The 18334-nt window shown below is 39.8% G+C and overlaps 1 protein-coding gene across 50 annotated transcripts in view; it reads left to right on the top strand.

The window, feature by feature from the left end:
- The window catches only part of TRDN (triadin), a 974263-nt gene that overhangs the window by 548022 nt on the left and 407907 nt on the right, over nucleotides 1-18334 (top strand). For 49 of the 50 annotated variants that reach the window (XM_089686429.1, XM_089686384.1, XM_089686382.1 and 46 more), the window contains 2 exons: nucleotides 2145-2192; nucleotides 5887-5925. In XM_089686429.1, the coding sequence (XP_089542555.1) occupies nucleotides 2145-2192; nucleotides 5887-5925 (87 nt within the window). The remainder of the gene's footprint in view (nucleotides 1-2144; nucleotides 2193-5886; nucleotides 5926-18334) is intronic. The other variant, XM_089686422.1, reaches the window with a different exon arrangement.

The following is an 18334-nucleotide window of genomic DNA, read 5'->3' as shown; positions in this document are numbered from 1 at the left end:
AAAAGGCATGTGGAGGTAGGCACTTCCATTTGGGATCATTAAGAAAGCAAAAACATTTTTTTAAAATAGCAAACAGTAGCGAGAAGGTTCTATTAACCTGTTGCCCCCCGTGTAACACATATGTGTGGTGGCAAAAGGGTGGGCTTTAGCTTCCACACACTACACACTGGGTGGCCAATGTTTCTGTGCAGAAAGCACATTGTTCATCCCAGCACAGAGACCAGCTGTCACAGATAGATTTTGGTTCCCAATAATGATTGAGATCAGTGGGACCAGATTTTAATAATGTTACCAGTGTAAACAGCCAATCACAATTGTCATATGATCCCTGATCCTCCCCCCCCCCCGGGTTTTTAGATCCTATTAAAGGGATGCCAAGGCTGGATGGGAAGGGGTTCATGTGAATTTGAGGGTGACATGGAAAATTAAATACTTGGGAGGTACCTTAGTATATAGTATAACCTAAAAAAGTTACTTCACACACAATGGCGGCCTTTTCCAGAATCAAATAATTTGGATGTGTATTTGATTTTTTTTAATTTTATATTTAGCTTGGTCTAAATACAGCAGCATCACCTTATTGTGATTTATTTTGACAGGAAAATGTTTTTTTTATGTTCTGCTTTGTTTTTCTTAGACATTTAATTTTTTTATATCCACCAGTAATAGGCTTTAATTGATTTGCAGAGGTAGTAGCCACAACAGTTCTAAAAGGCTTTAGTTTACTCTTAAAAAAAAATAAATCCAAATCCCCCAACTTTGTACAAATAGGCCAGTGGCACAGCAGATCAGAGACCCAACAGTCATTTTAGGACCACTCTTTTTTGTGTCAGCAGCAACAGTACTGCAGTTGCTATTTAGCTGCTGGACCCCAACGTATGTCTTTTTCTAATTATTTTTATTACATTTTCTTTTATTTACATTTTTCCACTTTTTTAAATAGTCTGCCTAGTTAAAAAAAAATGGGTTACATTTAGTGATTCAGAGTTTATTTTTTGGGGGAGGTGTATATTAATTTTGTTGATAGGGACTTTTTTGGGTGGGCAGTGTACAGTGCTCACACAGGCAAACCTGCCTTTGTTTGCTGCATATCACCACATACATGTTCAATACGGTAGTGTGCACCAAAGCACCACATATTTACCCCCCTTTTACCATTAAATGTTGTCAATCCATTTTAATAAAAATATGTCAGGCATTCCTAAAGTGAGAGGCAGAGAATCTGCGTGCAGTGGTAGTAGGAAGTAAGCAGGTTTTCCCAGAACAAAATAGTGGTCAAGCCACACTATCTAGAGTCAGGGAACATATCTGATTTTCTGTCTGACAGTGGCCATAATTCACAGCCACAGCACATGCAGGAGGAGGTGAAGTGGCTGGCAAAGGGGCATTGCAATTTGCAAGGAAAGTTTCACCAGAGCTTAGTGAAAAAGGTAAAGCTTTGCAGACTTCCATCATGCAATCAGGTACAGGCATTTTTTTTTACTTTGCTTGCACATGATTTGGTATTCTTTGCTAAGTGAAATATAACCACATTCATTAAAGTCTAGGAAAAATTCAAAATGTAGAGTGCAACCTCCCTTTTTGAACAGCCTATTTGCCCTTAGTAAATCAACCGCATTGCCTTATAAGTAGATGGGTGTCCACTCTGTAAAGTAAAAAGGATCCATACATTGTTCTATACATTATATAAGTTACTATGGCAATAGGAAATTAACCTAAATATGGTTGTGTCCCTGAATCTTATGGCAAGAGCATCAACAAAAAAAAAATCAGAAAATCATTTTATAGGACAACATATAAAAATGATTAGAAACTTTGCTTTAAAGGATATTTCTGTATTTCTGTTAACAGATAGCTACCCACAATCTTTTGGGAAAGGGGGCCTGTGTTATGTGTAATGTACTTTCTTTTATGAGACTATTTTTTACAGTAATTACCAAATTTTAATAAACAAACTAACTTGAAATGGATTTGATTTGCTGGTTTGTAGACTGATTGTATCAGAATGTATTACACTGTATCAGAATGTATTACACAGTCGTTTTACATGCATGTTGATATTTGCACAAATTGTAGCTTATTACCACACATTTTCTCAAATCTTGGTCTAACTTAATTAACAGTTGCAATGTTTTATTTTTTAGCGTTAGCCGTGAAAAAAACAGTAAAGGTGCCCGTAGAGGCAAAGAAAGGTAATAATGTTTAACTTCTCAAAACTTAAAGATACTCATTGGTAAATTGAATATTTGCAATGGACCTTTCTTGGCAAAGCCTTCTAACATTCATATATTTTTCAGCAGAGGGCATTTTTGTATTCTTTAAATTTAAATAGATTGTTATTTAAATCAGTAATAAATATTATTTTAACAGAGTAGGTAATCAGCTGAATAATCAGACAGGGAGTAACTGTAACTTTCAGTCTACTAAATAGGTGCAAAGTTAGAAGTAATAAAGCAAAACAGGTTCAGTATGACAAAACACGCATACCCTGTAGAATAATGAAAACTGCCAAACATGGTCCAATACATTATTATTATTATTATTATACAGGATTTATATAGCGCCAACAGTTTGCGCAGCGCTTTACAATATAAGGGAGACAGTACAATTACAATGCATTTCAGTACAGAAGTAATAGGAGGGCCCAGCTCATGGAGCATACAATCTAAAGGAAGGGGGAGGTGATACAAAAGGTGATAGCTGCGGGGGATAATCTGGCGGAGGTGATTCAAGTACAGTTTTTAGGTGGAGGTGGTGTAGGCTTCCCTGAAGAAGTGAGTTTTCAAAGATTGCCTAAAGGCAGTCAGGGTGGGGGCTGACCGGACATGATGTGGTAGGGAGTTCCAGAGGATGGGAGAGGCTCTGGAGAAGTCCTGGAGGCGAGCGTGGGGGGAGGTGATGAGGGAGCTAGAGAGGAGGATATCATAGGAGGAGCGGAGTGGGCGATTTGTGCGGTATCTGTGGATGAGGTCAGTGATGTAGCTAGGGTCAGTGTTGTGGATGGCTTTGTAAGTTGTGGTTAGTATTTTGAATTTTATACGTTGGGTTAGTGGAAGCCAGTGGAGGGATTGGCAGAGAGGGGCAGCAGTCGCTGATCGGTTGGTAAGGTGTATGAGTCTAGCAGCAGCATTCATAATAGACTGAAGGGGGGATAGCCTGTGTAACGGTAGACCAGTGAGGAGGGAGTTGCAGTAATCGAGGCGGGGTATAACCAAGGCGTGGATAAGTTGTTTTGTGGTGTCATTGGTCAGAAAGGGGTGGATTTTGGAAATGTTCCAGAGGTTGAGGCGGCAGGATTTAGCCAGTGAGTGGATGTGGGCCCAAAGGAGAGGTCAGTGTCTAGGATTACGCCTAGCACCCTGGCATGAGGGGAAGGACCAATGGTTGTGCTGTTGATCTTAATGGTAAAGTCGTGAGTGGGGGATCAGGGAGGAGGAAATATTACAAGCTCAGTTTTTGAAAGACTGAGTTTAAGGTAGTGATGTGACATCCATGCTGATATGTCGCTTAGTAAATGGACTCTTCACAGCAGTGTATCTTTGACTCAACAAGGATAACATGTGGCTGTATAGCATAGCCTCTGAGATTCTATAATAACACAGAGTCAGGCTGAGAATCACTACTTTGATGAAAACAGCTACTTGCTATTATTCTTGTCAATAATGTCCCTCTCATTGAAGCCCAGGGAAATTCTGGTAACTAGGGTGAATAACTTGATGGATCCAAAGCACAAGAACAAAGGGCCATCCCATTGGAACTGGATCTAGGTGGGCCTCCCCATAGTGCTTTGTGTACATTTCCCAGATCTGTGCAGTAATCCAGTGTGAAACATCTGTGCAGGAGCTTCCTGTAATAAAGACTGGTCAGGCTACATGGTAATTGATCTTGTCTTGTCTCCCCCTTTCGGTAGTTTTCTACAAGCAGCCTGTAGTGGGTGAAGTCTGCTGCCCCCACCCATAGCTCTGCTGTCTGCACAGCCTATGTACAGCACAGTGATAATGTCACAGCTACTTTTATAAGGAAATATCTGGATTTGCAAAGGCATTTGATAAACACAAACTGGAATTATATTTTTCATAGCTATTGATGAATATGTTTTAATGAATGTTTGTAAGCCAAGAGCTCAGCTTTAACCATTTTGCTGCAAGAGCCATTTTTGCATTGTATATTTCTGAAAGCAAACACTCTAGACAATAGAATAGTGGTAGTTCCAATTATTTATGTCACACGATATTACCACAAAGGTCTAGGAAATGCAACATTTCAGTAAAAAACACACTAAGGGGAATTTTAGAGCAAGCAAACACAATAAATGACCCAAGTTTTTGGTAAAATATAAAAGACAAGGTTGCACCTTAGAGTAAATAGATATCCAACATGGCATACCTTAAATTTGTGTGTGCCTATGAAATGGTGACAAACTTCAGTACCCTATATTTTCTATAGGCAATTCAAAGGCCCTATAGGTCATCAGTTTAGCATTATGGAGGAGGTCTTGTGCTAGCATTATTGTTCTGGCTCCTCCTCCTCATAGGCGCCTTGACGTGTGAGTTTACATTCGTATGTGTGCATACTGTATGTAGGGGGGGCTCAACTTTTTTGGGGGGGGATGTTATGTGCTTGGATGAAACTTAAAATAAAAGAAATAAACAGGAGAATGCCTAAATATTTGTAATTGCAACACTTTTCTGGGCAAAGGGGGGCATTATCTGACAGAAAAGTAGAAGTGCCAACATTTTTGGTAATGACTGTATGACTGTGTGTGTATTCTGGAAAGGAACAAATCTATCTGAATTATTCTGAGTATAGCTGAACGAGTGGATTCCTAAAGTCATATGTTGGCAGTCTAAGGATTTCCTTTCAGTATTGAAAGATTAAACAAGATTGCACGTTTAAGTATACTTAAATATTATTTTGATAGGATACCTCCCATTATTTATACAGCTTTTATAAGAATTGTCAGAAGCAATCAGGGTAGCACACAGAGATCTCAAGTGCTAATAATAAGCACTGACTTGCTCACATTGATTGAGTTAAGCAAAACATTATAGCAGGCCCTTGCGATGCAACAATGTGACCAAGAATAGGCAGAAATCTCTTCAGCTGTAGTTTTCAATAAGAGATACTGCTGTTCTAAGCTAGACACATCAACATACCTAAAGCTGTGCAAATTCTGAATTGGATTCCTTTTATGCCTCACCCTCTCCACTGCCCTTGATTATGCAACATCGAAGATTCACATGACATGCTGCTCATCATAAACTTTTTTGTCTGCTGTGGTTCATTTTTTATGAGCACCTCAAATAATAATTTTATTACGTGGGACAGTAATAGAAATTAGCCCAGGCCACCAATTAGAGCAGGAGCCTGGTCTTAGCTGTGACTCTTGCATTTATGATCCCTATACCAATGGAAACTAATGATCTGTGCTTATGGCGCATATGTATCAAAAAGCTCAATACAATGGTGCAAAATCATTTTATGAATACAGGTACATCCTGTATTCATAAAAGGAGTACGAAAGAACTGAAAGTTCTACAAACACTGAAGCTTTTTAAAATAGTTAAAATAATACAACCAGCCTTACAATTTTCCAAATAACAGTATTGACAATGTTAGCTTACAAATATAAGTTGCATTTTTACAGCTGTGTCATCAATGCCTCAGAAATATAAGCAATTTAAATTATATTAAACATATTATTTTAAAAATAAAGATATAATTCCTGAAAAAGGTGTACTTGGTAAATTTACAGAGGATTATAATGTCTCTGTTTGGACATTTAATATAATGCATATGTGATATACTCTTAAACCTGTATTTATTTGCTTAGATGTACTACAATAAAACTATAATTTTGTCTCACTGACCACTTATTTTTTTCAGAAAAGAAGCCTACAAAGGAACCAACAGAACTGAAAAAAGGTAAAAAAGTTATTGTCTGTGAGATGTGGTGCCAACCTTCTTTATTAACCACTTTAGGACCACCCTATAGTAGATCTAATGCTACAGGGTGGCCCCTGCACACATAATCACACACACACATATATATATATATATATATGTTATTCTGCATTTCCGGGTAGGGGGCGTGTGTGAGCCATGCGCACGCCCTACCCATGCAGCCAATTTCTGCTTCAGGTGTAAATCACTATGTCCCAGCCGGTCATTACCCGCCGGCGCCTGGTGGTTACTGGCCATCACCGACAGGGAGGAGGTCTGCATTATTTACCAACAGCTCTCTTCCCTGTCCGTTTGGGCACACTGCTCTGGATGGCTTAGCACAGCCATCCAGAGCAGTGTGCTTACAGTGAAGAACACAACCTCCGCCCCCTAGTAAAACACTCCATCACACAGTTAACTCTTTGTTATGATCCGCCAGGTGGTGCCTCAGGCTGCCAACTGACAGACCTACTCAGAGCGTGGGGTCTAAGCCCGGGCTGTGCTTTCACCAGAGCCCCTGATGGTGGGGATGGACTTGAAACAGTCCCGGGCCAGGTCACGACCTCCAAGCAGGCCCACCAGTGGCTGAGGAGACCTTTGGGGACAGGTACCGGGAGAGCCAGATATGAAGAGGATGGCGGCCCCAGCAGGGTAGTAACGGATCGTGGGCCCGTGAGGGTAAGCGGGGTACAGAATCGGTAGGCGAAGAGTAGTCGGGTCACACGCAGGGTCAGCAGGGAAGTCAATCCGTAGAATGGTCAGGGCAATCCGGGTCAAACGCAGGAGCAGGCAGAGTAGTCAGGACAATCCGGGTCAATCACAGGAGCAGGCAGAATAGTCAGGGCAATCCGGGTCAATCACAGGGGCAGGCAGCGTAGTCAGGGTCAATCAGGGTCACTAGACAGGTGCAGGAACTCAGGATCACAGGAAGACCTTGCGGCAATCTGTGACAGTGCAGGGCATCTTTAAATAGTGTGCCCTGCACTGTCATTGGCCGGCTAGGACACGCCCCCGGCTGTCATTGGACGCCTGAGGCGCGCCCCCGGCGCCTACTGCGCATGCGCGGCGTCCTGTCAGCCGCGGCTCGCCGGGACCTAGTGCCTGTGTCCCGGCGCGATCTGCCGCCAATGCGCATGCGCGGGGGACAGAGCCGCGATCGTGGACCACGGAGCCGCGATCCCTGACACTCTTTGACCACCCCTCATGTTAACCCATTCCTGCCATTAGTACATTGCCAGTGCTTTTTTTTTAGCACTGATCACTGTATTGGTGTCACTGGGGATGTCAGTGACACCAAGTCAGTTCCTCCCAGTATTAGAATAATGCCACAATCCCGCTATAAGTTGCTCATCACCGCCATTATTAGTACTAGAAAAAAAATTCCAGTACCTATACCGCCATTTGTAACCACTATAACTTTCTCGTAAACCAATTAATTTACACATTTTGGATTTTTTTTTAGCAAAGACATGTTGCTTAATACATTTATTTTATATTTTATATAAATTTATAATGAAATCTGATTTTTTTTTATTTTTTTACTGGACATGCTTAATAACAAAATGCACAGGCCATCAAATACCACTGAAAGAAAGCTCAATTCGTGGGGAGAAAAGGATGTACATTTCATTTGGGTGCAGTGTTGCTTGACCGCACAATTGTCAGTTAAAGTAACGCAGCACCGCAACGCAAACCTGTTCTTTAACTGCTTTCTGACCGCCCTATAACAGAAATACTGCTATAGGACAGCACAGGTGCACAAAATCACGTATATATACGTGATTCGTGCTCTCATGGTTTTCACACCCCTCCAGATAGTGTAAGATTGCCTGTCAGTACACCAGTAATCACATGTAACCCCTTGATTGCCAGGAACACGCTCATACACAATAAACCTCCATTGCTAGTATAGTGTCTGAACGGATCAATATCTTTGATCAGATCAGCACTATACCAGCGTTCACATATGTATATGTATAGTATCCCCAAAAACACAGCATTAGTGGGATTAGCCGGGGCACCTGCCAGCACTTGCGTTTAGCCCCTACTCTTACCCCCCCTTCTCCACCAGCAAGTGCAGTGTCAGTAGGCCACTGTCACTTGATACATTGCACACAAAACTGCAGTGTTTGCAGAATCAGGCCTGATCTCTGCTAGCACTTGCTGGTAAATTTTGATGACTCCCTAAAGCAGCAGAGTGCCAGTACTAGTGCTGCTCAACCTTTTGGTGAACTGGCGAGCACCTGCATCCTAGTACATCCTGGTCGTCCACATACCAGCACTGCAGTATCACTTGGTGACATGGCAAGTCCCATAAGTGCAGTACAAGCTGGTGTGGTGACAAGCACAAGTATTGTCCCGCAACCACCAAGAATTCACACACAGGCCCGTAGAGCCCCCAGTATGCTTCCGGATGTGCTTGCAAACCCTGATTGGCAGCCTACAAATTCTGCAGCACCCGTACTTCCCTCATTCACTGCCCAATGCGTAATTCAGGTGGAAACAGCAAATTTAACTACTCCCCTTGATTTTTTGGAGCTGTTTTTCACAGAAGATCTGTATGCATTGTGGATCAAAGCAATTTATATGCACAACAATTTATCGCCGCCAACCCAAATTCAAACCTTGCCAGACCATTCACACGGAAAACCATTACAGTTTCCAGATATACATTTTTATTGGGCCTAACCCTCAACATGGGCATTACTAAAAAAATTAATTGCGGTTGTATTGGTCTACAGACCCGATTCATCATATGCCGTGTTCTCTGCTGCCATGGCCAGGCATAGATATGAGAGTATAATGTGTTTTATGCATTTCAATGATAATACACTCTGTCATCCTTGGGGTGACCCTGAATTTGACTGGCTCCACAAACTTCGGCCCCTTGTATATCACCTTAGCGAAAAATTTGCAGATGTCTATACTCCTCAGCAAAAAATCTGCGTTGATGAGTCCTTCATTAATTTTTCTGGCCACCTTGAATTCAAACAATTTCTCCCCAGCAAGCATGCCAGATATGGGGTCAAGATGTATAAGACCTGTGAGAGGGCAACAGGCTATACATATACGTTTCAGATTTATGAGGGAAAAAATACTAACGTGGAGCCCCCCTGATGCCCAGACTACATGGTGAGCAGTGGCAAGATAGTTTGGGACTTGGTATCATCCTTTTTCCATATGGAGTACCACTTATGCGTGAACAATTTTTATTCAAACGTGCCGCTATTTAGACATTTGTACAATCTTGGAATTGGTGCACGTGGCATCGTACGACCTAAAGTGTGCCCACCATTAGAAGTGAGGGAATGCAGGGCGGTATATTCTAATGGTGGGCATACCACACACTTTTTCTGGCAAAGATTTCTTCTCTATTTTTCATTCAGCCCACAGGTTGCATACACAAAAAAAAATACATAGCATACTGTATATACCCAACAAGAACCTGCGACGTACTGGTTAGACCAGGATGATGCCTACAGCTGCAGATATCATCCTGGTATTGCAATCTTAGTGGCTGCAGGATTGCTTTTCCAAGCAGCGGGAGAAGATACCCCCCCACACACTGCGTTCCACAGCCTCCTCAGGCAGTCAAGTGCCATCGAGGGAAGCTGAGAATGCAGCCAATGTTCCTGCCAGCTGACCATAGAGCTGCATGGAGACCAGAATGGTGTCAATCATCTTTATAGTCTAAGAAATAGGAAGCAACGGGTATTTCATCACTTCAGTTTTCAACGATATAAACGGCACCGTTTGCAAATTGGGAAAGCATCTGATCACACCAATCTTGGTGAGATCAGATAATTGTAAGAGCAGAGGAGTTATCTAGAGTCTCATAGACCCCAGATTTCTCAAAAAAGAATATATGGCAACACCCATTGAAGTTATAGGGGATATTTGCATTCCCTATGATAGCATTAAAAGTGAAAAAAAATGAAAGGTACAGTGTAAAAATAATTTAAAAAAATCAAAATAACTTAAAAAAAAAAGCACCCTTGCCCCCCCGCACACGCGCACACACGCACAACTGCTTGGTCAAGCGTTGACCCTGTGCCGCTATGTAAACAGCAGTTGCACCATGTGAAGCATCGCCATGAACGTCAGATCAAGGGCAAGTAATTCTAACACTAGACTTCCTCTGTAAATCTAAAATGGTAGGTCGTAAAGGCTTTTAAAGCATTATGGATATTAAAAATGTATGCAGTTTGTCGCCATTGCACGGGGCATGCGCACTTTTAAAGCATGTCATGTTTAGTATCTATTTACTCGGCATACCATCATCTTTTATAATTTACCAAATAATTGGCCAATGTATTGTGTTTTTGTGCATTAAAAGTAAATAAAATGCATGTTTTTCAAAAAAATTAGCTTGACATAAAAAATTGCAGTACCCACCATTTTATTCACTAGGGTGTCTGTTGTAAAAAAATTAATAATGTTTGGGGGTTCAAAGTAATTTCCTAGCAAAAAATACAGATTTTTTTCATGTGAACAAAAAGTGTCAGAAAAGACTTGGTCTTCAGGTGGTTAGAGTGAATGATGTATTGCATAAACTTCTAATGCTGGGCATAAAATGCCCCCGCCCCCCCAAAACAACCCCTTTTTGGAAAGTAGACACCCCAAACTGTTTGCTGAGAGGCATGTTGAGTCAATAGAAGAATTTTTTTTTTACCACAAGTTTTTGGAAAATGACAAAAAAAATTATTTATTGCTCACACATGCCATGGGTATATGTGGAATTACTCCCCAAAATACATTCTGCTACTTTTCCCAAGTATGGGGGTACCACATGTGAGATTTTTTGGCAGTCTAGCTAAGTACAGGACCCCAAATTCCAATAAGCACCTTCAGGCTTTTAAAAGGCTTTATTTCCTCATTACACTTCCTGACTACCTATCACAGTTTCAGAGGCCTTGAAATGCCAGGATAGCACCAAGCCCCCCCCCCCTCAAATGAGCCCTTTTTAGAAAGTAGACACCCCAAGGAATTTGATAAAAAGCATGGTGAGTATTTTGCAGATCTCGTTTGTTGCTACAAATTTTTGGAAAATGAAGAAAGAAAACAAAAACTTGTTTTTTCTTTTTTTTTTTATACTTCAAAACCTTGTGAGAAAAAATGAGATCTGCAGAATACTCACCATCAGGGGCGGACTGACCATTTGGAAACTCGGGCACTGCCCGAGGGCCCAGGGTCAGTAGGGGGCCCCATGAGATGCCCCTGGTACCTTTTCCATACTTTTTTTGAGTTTGGGCAAGGACACAGGGGCCCCATGATCCCCTATTGCCCGGGGGCCCCATGAGTTGTCAGTCCGCCCCTGCTCACCATGCTTCTTTTTAACTTCCTTGGGGTGTCTACTTTCCAAAAATTGGTCATTTGGTGCTATTCTGGCATTTCAGGACCTCCGAAACTGCGATAGGTAGTGAGAAAGTGAAATAAGGAAGTTATGCATCTTCAGGCTTTCAAATTGGTCATTGGATTTCAGGCTCCTGTATGTGGGCAGGCTCCCAAAAAGTCTCACATATGTGGTATCCCCATACTTGGTAGAAGTAGCAGAATGTATTTTGGGGTGTAATTCCACATATACCCATGAGAAATATATAATTTAAATGACAACTTTGTGTAAAAAAAAAAAATGTTTTTGTCATTTTCCAAAAACTTGTAGAAAAAAAATCTTTTATGGACTCAATATGCCTCCCAGAAGATAGCTTAGGGTGTCTACTTTCTGAAAAGGGGTAATTTGGGGTTGATTGTACTATCCTGGTATTATAGCACCTCAAGAAATGTGATGGGCAGTCAGAAAGTAAAAGCTGTGTAAATTCCAATATCTATACCATAGTTTGTAGATGCTATAACTTTCACACAAAGCAATCAATATACACTTATTTGGATTTTCTGAACCAAAAACATGTAGCAGAATATATTTTGGCCTAAATTTATGAGTTTTTCGGATATTTTTATTACAGAAATGAGAAAATATTGTTTTTTTTTTCAAAAAAATTTTTTTTTTAAAACTTTTTTGGTTTATAGCGGCAAAAATAAAAAGCACACAGGTGATCAAATACCACCAAAAGAATTATTTGTGTGAAAAAAGGACATAAATTTAATTTGTGTACCGTATTGCATGACCGCGCAATTGTCAACTAAACTAGTGTAGCGCTGTATAGCAAACAAATGGCATAAATTGCAGTATCTTCCATAGTTTGCAGACGCTATAACTTTCACACAAAGCAATCAATATACACTTATTGGGATTTTTTTTACCAAAAACATGTAGCAGAATACATTTTGGTCTAAATTTATAACTAACTTTGAGTTTACTATATATTTTTTATAGCCGAAAGTAAAAAATATTGCTTGTTTTTTTTTAATTTCGGTCTTTTTTTGTTTATAGAGCAAAAAATAACATCACAGGTGATCAAATACCTCCAAAAGAAAGCTCTACTTGTGTGAAAAAAGGACATACATTTTGTTTGGGTACAGCATTGCATAGCCACGCAATTATGAGCTCAAATAGTTCAGTGCTGAATAGCAAAAAGAGGCCTGGTCATTAAGGGGGGTAAATCCTCAGGATGGCAAGTGGTTAATAGCTCCATTGATATTTAGTCCTGCCTAAACTGGCCTGGTAGGGAGTTACTGAGTGGGTATTTGTATACTGTTGGATTAAGTCAAAAACACAAAACCGACGTATTACAGAGACACTATGAACATTGTGCAAGTCTTTTTAAGAACTTGCATTTGAAAGGGAAGAGACTAGGCACCTTTTTTCCAATAATAAAAATTACAGTGGATGATTTAAGAGACACAGGGGTGAATTTACTAAAGGCAAATAGACTATGCACTTTGCCACTGCAGTTGCACTCATTTTCCCCAGAGCTTAGTAGATGTTGACAGTCCACTAGGAACACTGACAGATGTTGAAAGTCCACTAAGGACACCATCAGATGTTGACAATCCATGGTAATGGATGGCAGGCCACCTGCAGTGACAGGAGATGGTAATGGTTACTGGTCAGCAGTAGTGGCAGGAAATGATAATAAAGGCTGGCCAGGTGGTGGTAAATGTGGAAGTCCTTGCTCGGGCTCTGTTTATTGCACTGACAGCACACATTGGAAACTCCCCCCTGAAGCCACAGCCCATAATGGGCAAGCTTAAGCCATTGGACTAGCCTCAACACAGTAGTCAAGTGAGTCATATGTTGTCAATGTGTCCACATCAGTCCTTGACTCCACATAATCATTCATCATATGAACTGCAGCAGGTTTGTCCCATTGTCACATGAAAAAGTCCAGAGCTCAAGATGGTTCAATATATCTTCTCTTTGGCAATTAATCACTGCTCAGATGCATAAATGGAAAAACACATCTATCTTCTGCCTGTTGTTGCTGCTGCTTTTCCAAATATTAGGGGTATCTTGAGCTGGCAATGAAAGAAAAAACATCGAGGGTACAGCTAAATGCAGCAGTATGAACTTTATTGGTAAAATACTGTGGAAGAGAAAAATAGCGAAACACACATGAATTATTTATATAATATGCACACAATGAATATACTTCATGAGGCTGCCACTCTACAATCATCCCAGAACCAGCAAAGATGGAAAACAAGAGGATTGCAGCTGTCCGGAGGTGCCTCCAGATGATTACATTCCAGCGTGTAGAGCTCCAGGGAAGCCTCATGACTTCACTTGACAGCTATGAACAGATGGACATGGCAACTTGTTTTGGGAACTGCCCCCTTTCTCAATCCTACCCAAGAAGGATGTCTCTCATCTAATAAACTGGACAGCACCAGCCCAGGTGAAGGGACAGATTGAACTGAAGGATACATTATCTGCACAGAATACAAAGCCCAGGGGACATTATATAATAACGAGACTTCCCAAAATGAGAGAATTAATATAAATTTTTTAATAATAAACCCAACTGAAACTAAAAAAGAAATAACTGTAAAAAAAACCTCTTTAACAGGACACCTGGGGCTGTCTTAGAGCTAAGCAACAATTCCTAAAAAAAAAATATCAACATATGCCTACAGGAATAAGTAGAATATATGTATAGCTATTCACAATGGCCGATCTGCATAACAATAGTATAAAAAGTATATATTTAAAAAAAGTATATACAGTAGATTAAGTTGCATTCTAATAGTTCAGTTTTTTTTTGTTTCTGTTATTTATTTTTCAGTTTTAGATGTATTTAAAAAAAAAAACGTTTTCTTTAATTAACTAATTTTGGAAAGTCTTATGTCATTATATAATGTCCGGGCTTTGTATTCTGCTCAGCCATCCAATTAGCTTGTCCTTCAGTTCAGCCTGTCCCTTCCCCTGGGCAGGTGCTGTCTGGCTTATTAGAATAAGAGACATCCTCTTTGGGTAGGCTTGAGAAAACAAGTTGCTATACTCACCTGTTCATACCTGGTAGATGACATCACAAGGCTTCCATGGGCCTCTACATGCTGGAGTATGATCTGCGGGGGGGCATATTCAGACTGCCAAGATCCTCTTGCTTTCCATCTGAGCTGACTCTGGACTGACTGTGGTATGGCATGCTCATAAAGGATGCTCATTATTTGCTTATTTTACTAGTCATTCATGTGAGTGGCCATTTTATTCTTCTATATTACCATTAACGTTTGAACTGCTGCACTTAATTGTACACTCTGTTTTTCACACATGACATTTTCTGTGGATCTTAGTTACTTGGGTAGGAATGGTGGCTCTGAGGAGTCACCAAATTAGGCCAATGAAGAAGGTGATTAAACTGTTACCATCACCAAACTGCAACACATGAGCGGCACCACCATCTCCAGCAGTGTACCCCATCCTGCATCCTTTCTGGCTGGCAGCAGGATCTCCCTGGTCATGCTTGTTGGACCATATGTCTGTGGTCAAGTGGACCCAAATCACATGCTCCAGCAACAAGCAGAAAATACCTTTCACATTCCGAGGAAGGCAGGAATGGCTTTATTGGTGAAAAATAGCAGCAGGAGACCTACCACTTTGCTATAGCACAGGCCACAAATTTATGAAAGGGTGCAGATTCCACCTGCCCAACTTTTTTGCACACAAACACAATATAATACCCAATATTTGATAAAATATAAAAGATGATGTTGCGTTGAGTAAATAGATACCAAACATGCCAAGTCTTAAAACTGCGTGCAAACGTGATGGTACACAAAATCTCCTTAGGCAATGCTTTAAAAGAATTTACATCTCATCAGTTTAGAATAAACTGTGAGCTCTGACACTAAACTGATTGAGCTCATTCCAATGTTTGCAGCAATACCTCCCATGTGTGGTGCCATCACGGTTTACATACATATATGCACCATGGGATCACGTTTGCATCTGTGAGTGTGTGCTCCTAGATCACTTTCACTTTACAGCCAAGAACCAGATAACAAAAACAAGCACATGGCTTGTGCTTAACCCTTCACTCTTTGGATGTATTACTACTTACTAGGTAAATTAGTTAAATAAACATTGGCTTCTAAATAAACATTAGGAAAAAAACATAGCATAAGCAATGTAACATGTAAGCATTTTCATGCATGATTTAAAAAATGTATTTAAAAAATCATCAATAGTGCAAAATAATAATGAAATATGAATAATACAGAACTTCTGTAGCAACTAAATTTTAATTTAGAATGTTAATGAAGCACAATCTACAATTGTCACATGAGACCCATGTAAAAAGCAGGACAAAGAAACTGTGGAAACAAAGAAAGATAGTCATATTCTTTTATCTCACAACAACAATAAAGTTACTGCATGTAGAGAGTGGGTGTAAAGGACAGACATATTTTAACAGTACAGTACATACAAGCTTTTAACATAAATACACACCCACATACTCATAATAAAACAGAGTTATATTGAATATTGATACTCAACTTCTCATCTTGACCTATAAGATGAATGTGTCAGTCAGAACATATAACACTTATGCATTTAGATTCTTAGATAGAAAAGCCTTGATAATGATTTAGGAACATTAAAATGCGAACATTTTTGATCACAATTGCCTGGACAAATCTTTAGTGGCAGCCTTTGTTTAAAACAGAATGCTTAAAACAGAAATATATTTTGCTGTGTTTCTAAACCATTGCCTTATCTCTTAACAAATTTTTAACAAAAAAAGTCTTCCGCATTTTGATGATAGATAAAATAATAATAAAATATGCATATTTATTGCTAATTGTTAAATCATTGCATTTTTACTTTATGGATTGTAGATGTAGAAATGTCTTCTGGGGGAGACCAACATAAATGTTTATTCCTTTCTGTTACATCAGCATAGAACAGTTTTTTTTTTAAAGTATATTTATTGGGTTTTATCACTTACATGTTAACAACCAAACAGGCGACATAGAAAACATATCATGTCAGCAAAGAAATGTAGTAAAACTCTATCCCCATCTTATGAGAAGCATGACATAGAACATTCAAGTGTTCCTGAATGAAGCAGGTAGAGATTAGTACCTAATAGGCAGATGTGGCACAGTGATAAAAGCGAGATAGTTTATTAGCTAGGAACAAACATGGTTGGAACAGAATAGGGGGGATAATATGTATGGTATAGGTATTGTTTTTGGGTTTCTAAGGTGCAATGACATGCTGGCCGATGTCCACCCTGGACACAATAGATAAAAAAAAAAAAAAAGAAGGAAACAAAAAGAAAACAACTATATACGAGTGATAAGTGAACGATAAAGAAAGAGGAAAGAAAAGAGAGAAGATAAATTTGAGGAAGAAAAGTTAGACAAGAAAATGAGGAAAAATAAAAAGGATAAAGTACATGTAATAAAGCAGAGAAATAAGGAAGGGGGGTGAGCAATAACTTCCCAAAGAACCAATTAGCATGATTGGCAACGAAAGAGATTAAGCCAAGATCAGAGTTTGTGTAAATATGTTAGGATTGGTGAGAATCAAACTGGAGGGTACCTTATGGCTTTCTGTGTTGGCGTTTGTGTTAGAGAGAGCATAATCACCTCCAGTTGGTTGTTGTGTTTATGTAGAGCACTCTGTAAATAGATATATTAGTGATATGGTATAGCAAGGGTCCATAACCTTTCAGAGGAAAGGAAAAAGGAGACAAGGTGAGGAAGGAGGAGGCAAAGACTTGGGAGAGGTATTGCAAGTATTTGAGGTGATGTGAATATTATATCCCACATATACACACTGTAATCAAAATAACATTACATCATTAGAGAAGCTTAATACTATTTCTCAAGACTCTGGAATCTTGGAGGAAAAAGTGTTGTTCCGGTATGAAAAATGTTCCAGTGATATATAGCCTCCACTTTCAGAAATATTGGTCCATTCTGTGGTTGGAGGGTGAGGAAATTAGATTAAGTCTATCCAGTCAGAGAAGAAAATGAAGATCTTGCTTTAAATCAGTTATGGTTGGAGGATAGTTGGAGACCCTTTTTTTTTAATATGACTCTTCTCGCTATCAAGAGATAGGTGAATAGGCATGGTTTATTTTTTCTGAGAATTGATAACGGAGTAGGAGAAGGTCCTGTAGTAGGTTGTTCCATATTGCCGAAGAGGAGCAGCAGCGGATCTCTGGACAGTTGAAGAGTGGTGATGAAAGTTATAAAGCTGATTACTTGGTTCCAAAAGACAGATATAGATGGACAGAGCCAAAATCTGTGATGTAATGAGGGTTTAAAACAACCGCAAAGCGGGCATGTGGACACAGCGGGATTGGCTTTCGAAAAGAGACAAGGCATATAGGCACGATGCATGATCTTGAATTGTTGCTTGCGCCAAAACTCATTTGAATTAAAAGCACATGTGGTGTTGAAATCTGCTAATAATTGTTCTACTGTAAAGGCATTGTCTTTGACCCAAGAGTTCACTGATGCGGAGGTTTACAGAGGTTTCATGTAATGTAAATGTATTGGACCATAAATGTTTGATATTTTGTATTTTTGGTTTTGTACCAATACATCTATTATCGTTGTGCGAAATCTGGTAGACTTGATTGGAGCAATGGAGTTGACATAGTTCCGCACTTGTAGAATATAAAGAAAGTGATGGGAGGGTAAGTTGAAGGTTTGCAAGATGTGATGAAGAGGCTTAGGATAGCCAGTAGAAGTATCAAACAGTTATTGTACAAAAAGGAGATTGTGTGTAACCCACATTTCATAAGCTGCATGAAGTTGTGGAAGAAGAAAGGAAGGGTTGTGGTGAATAGGAAGAAATCGAGAGAGCCACAGGGAAACTCCTAGCTTGCGTCTGACTTCCCTCCATGTGATGAGAGTGTCACTTATGAGTGAGTTATGTTTTAGATGGGATGGGAGTGATTTTACATTTGAATGTAAAAGGGCCGTGAGATTAAGTGTATGGACCATAACAGACTCAAGTTGATAGTTGGAGTAT

The sequence above is a fragment of the Staurois parvus genome, unplaced genomic scaffold, assembly GCF_062004578.1.
Source record: "Staurois parvus isolate SC_StPar_1 unplaced genomic scaffold, SC_StPar_1.0 ptg000397l, whole genome shotgun sequence".
Classification (NCBI taxonomy): domain Eukaryota; kingdom Metazoa; phylum Chordata; class Amphibia; order Anura; family Ranidae; genus Staurois; species Staurois parvus.
Note: the sequence above shows the minus strand (reverse complement) of the source record. Positions and strands in the feature narration are given on the sequence as shown.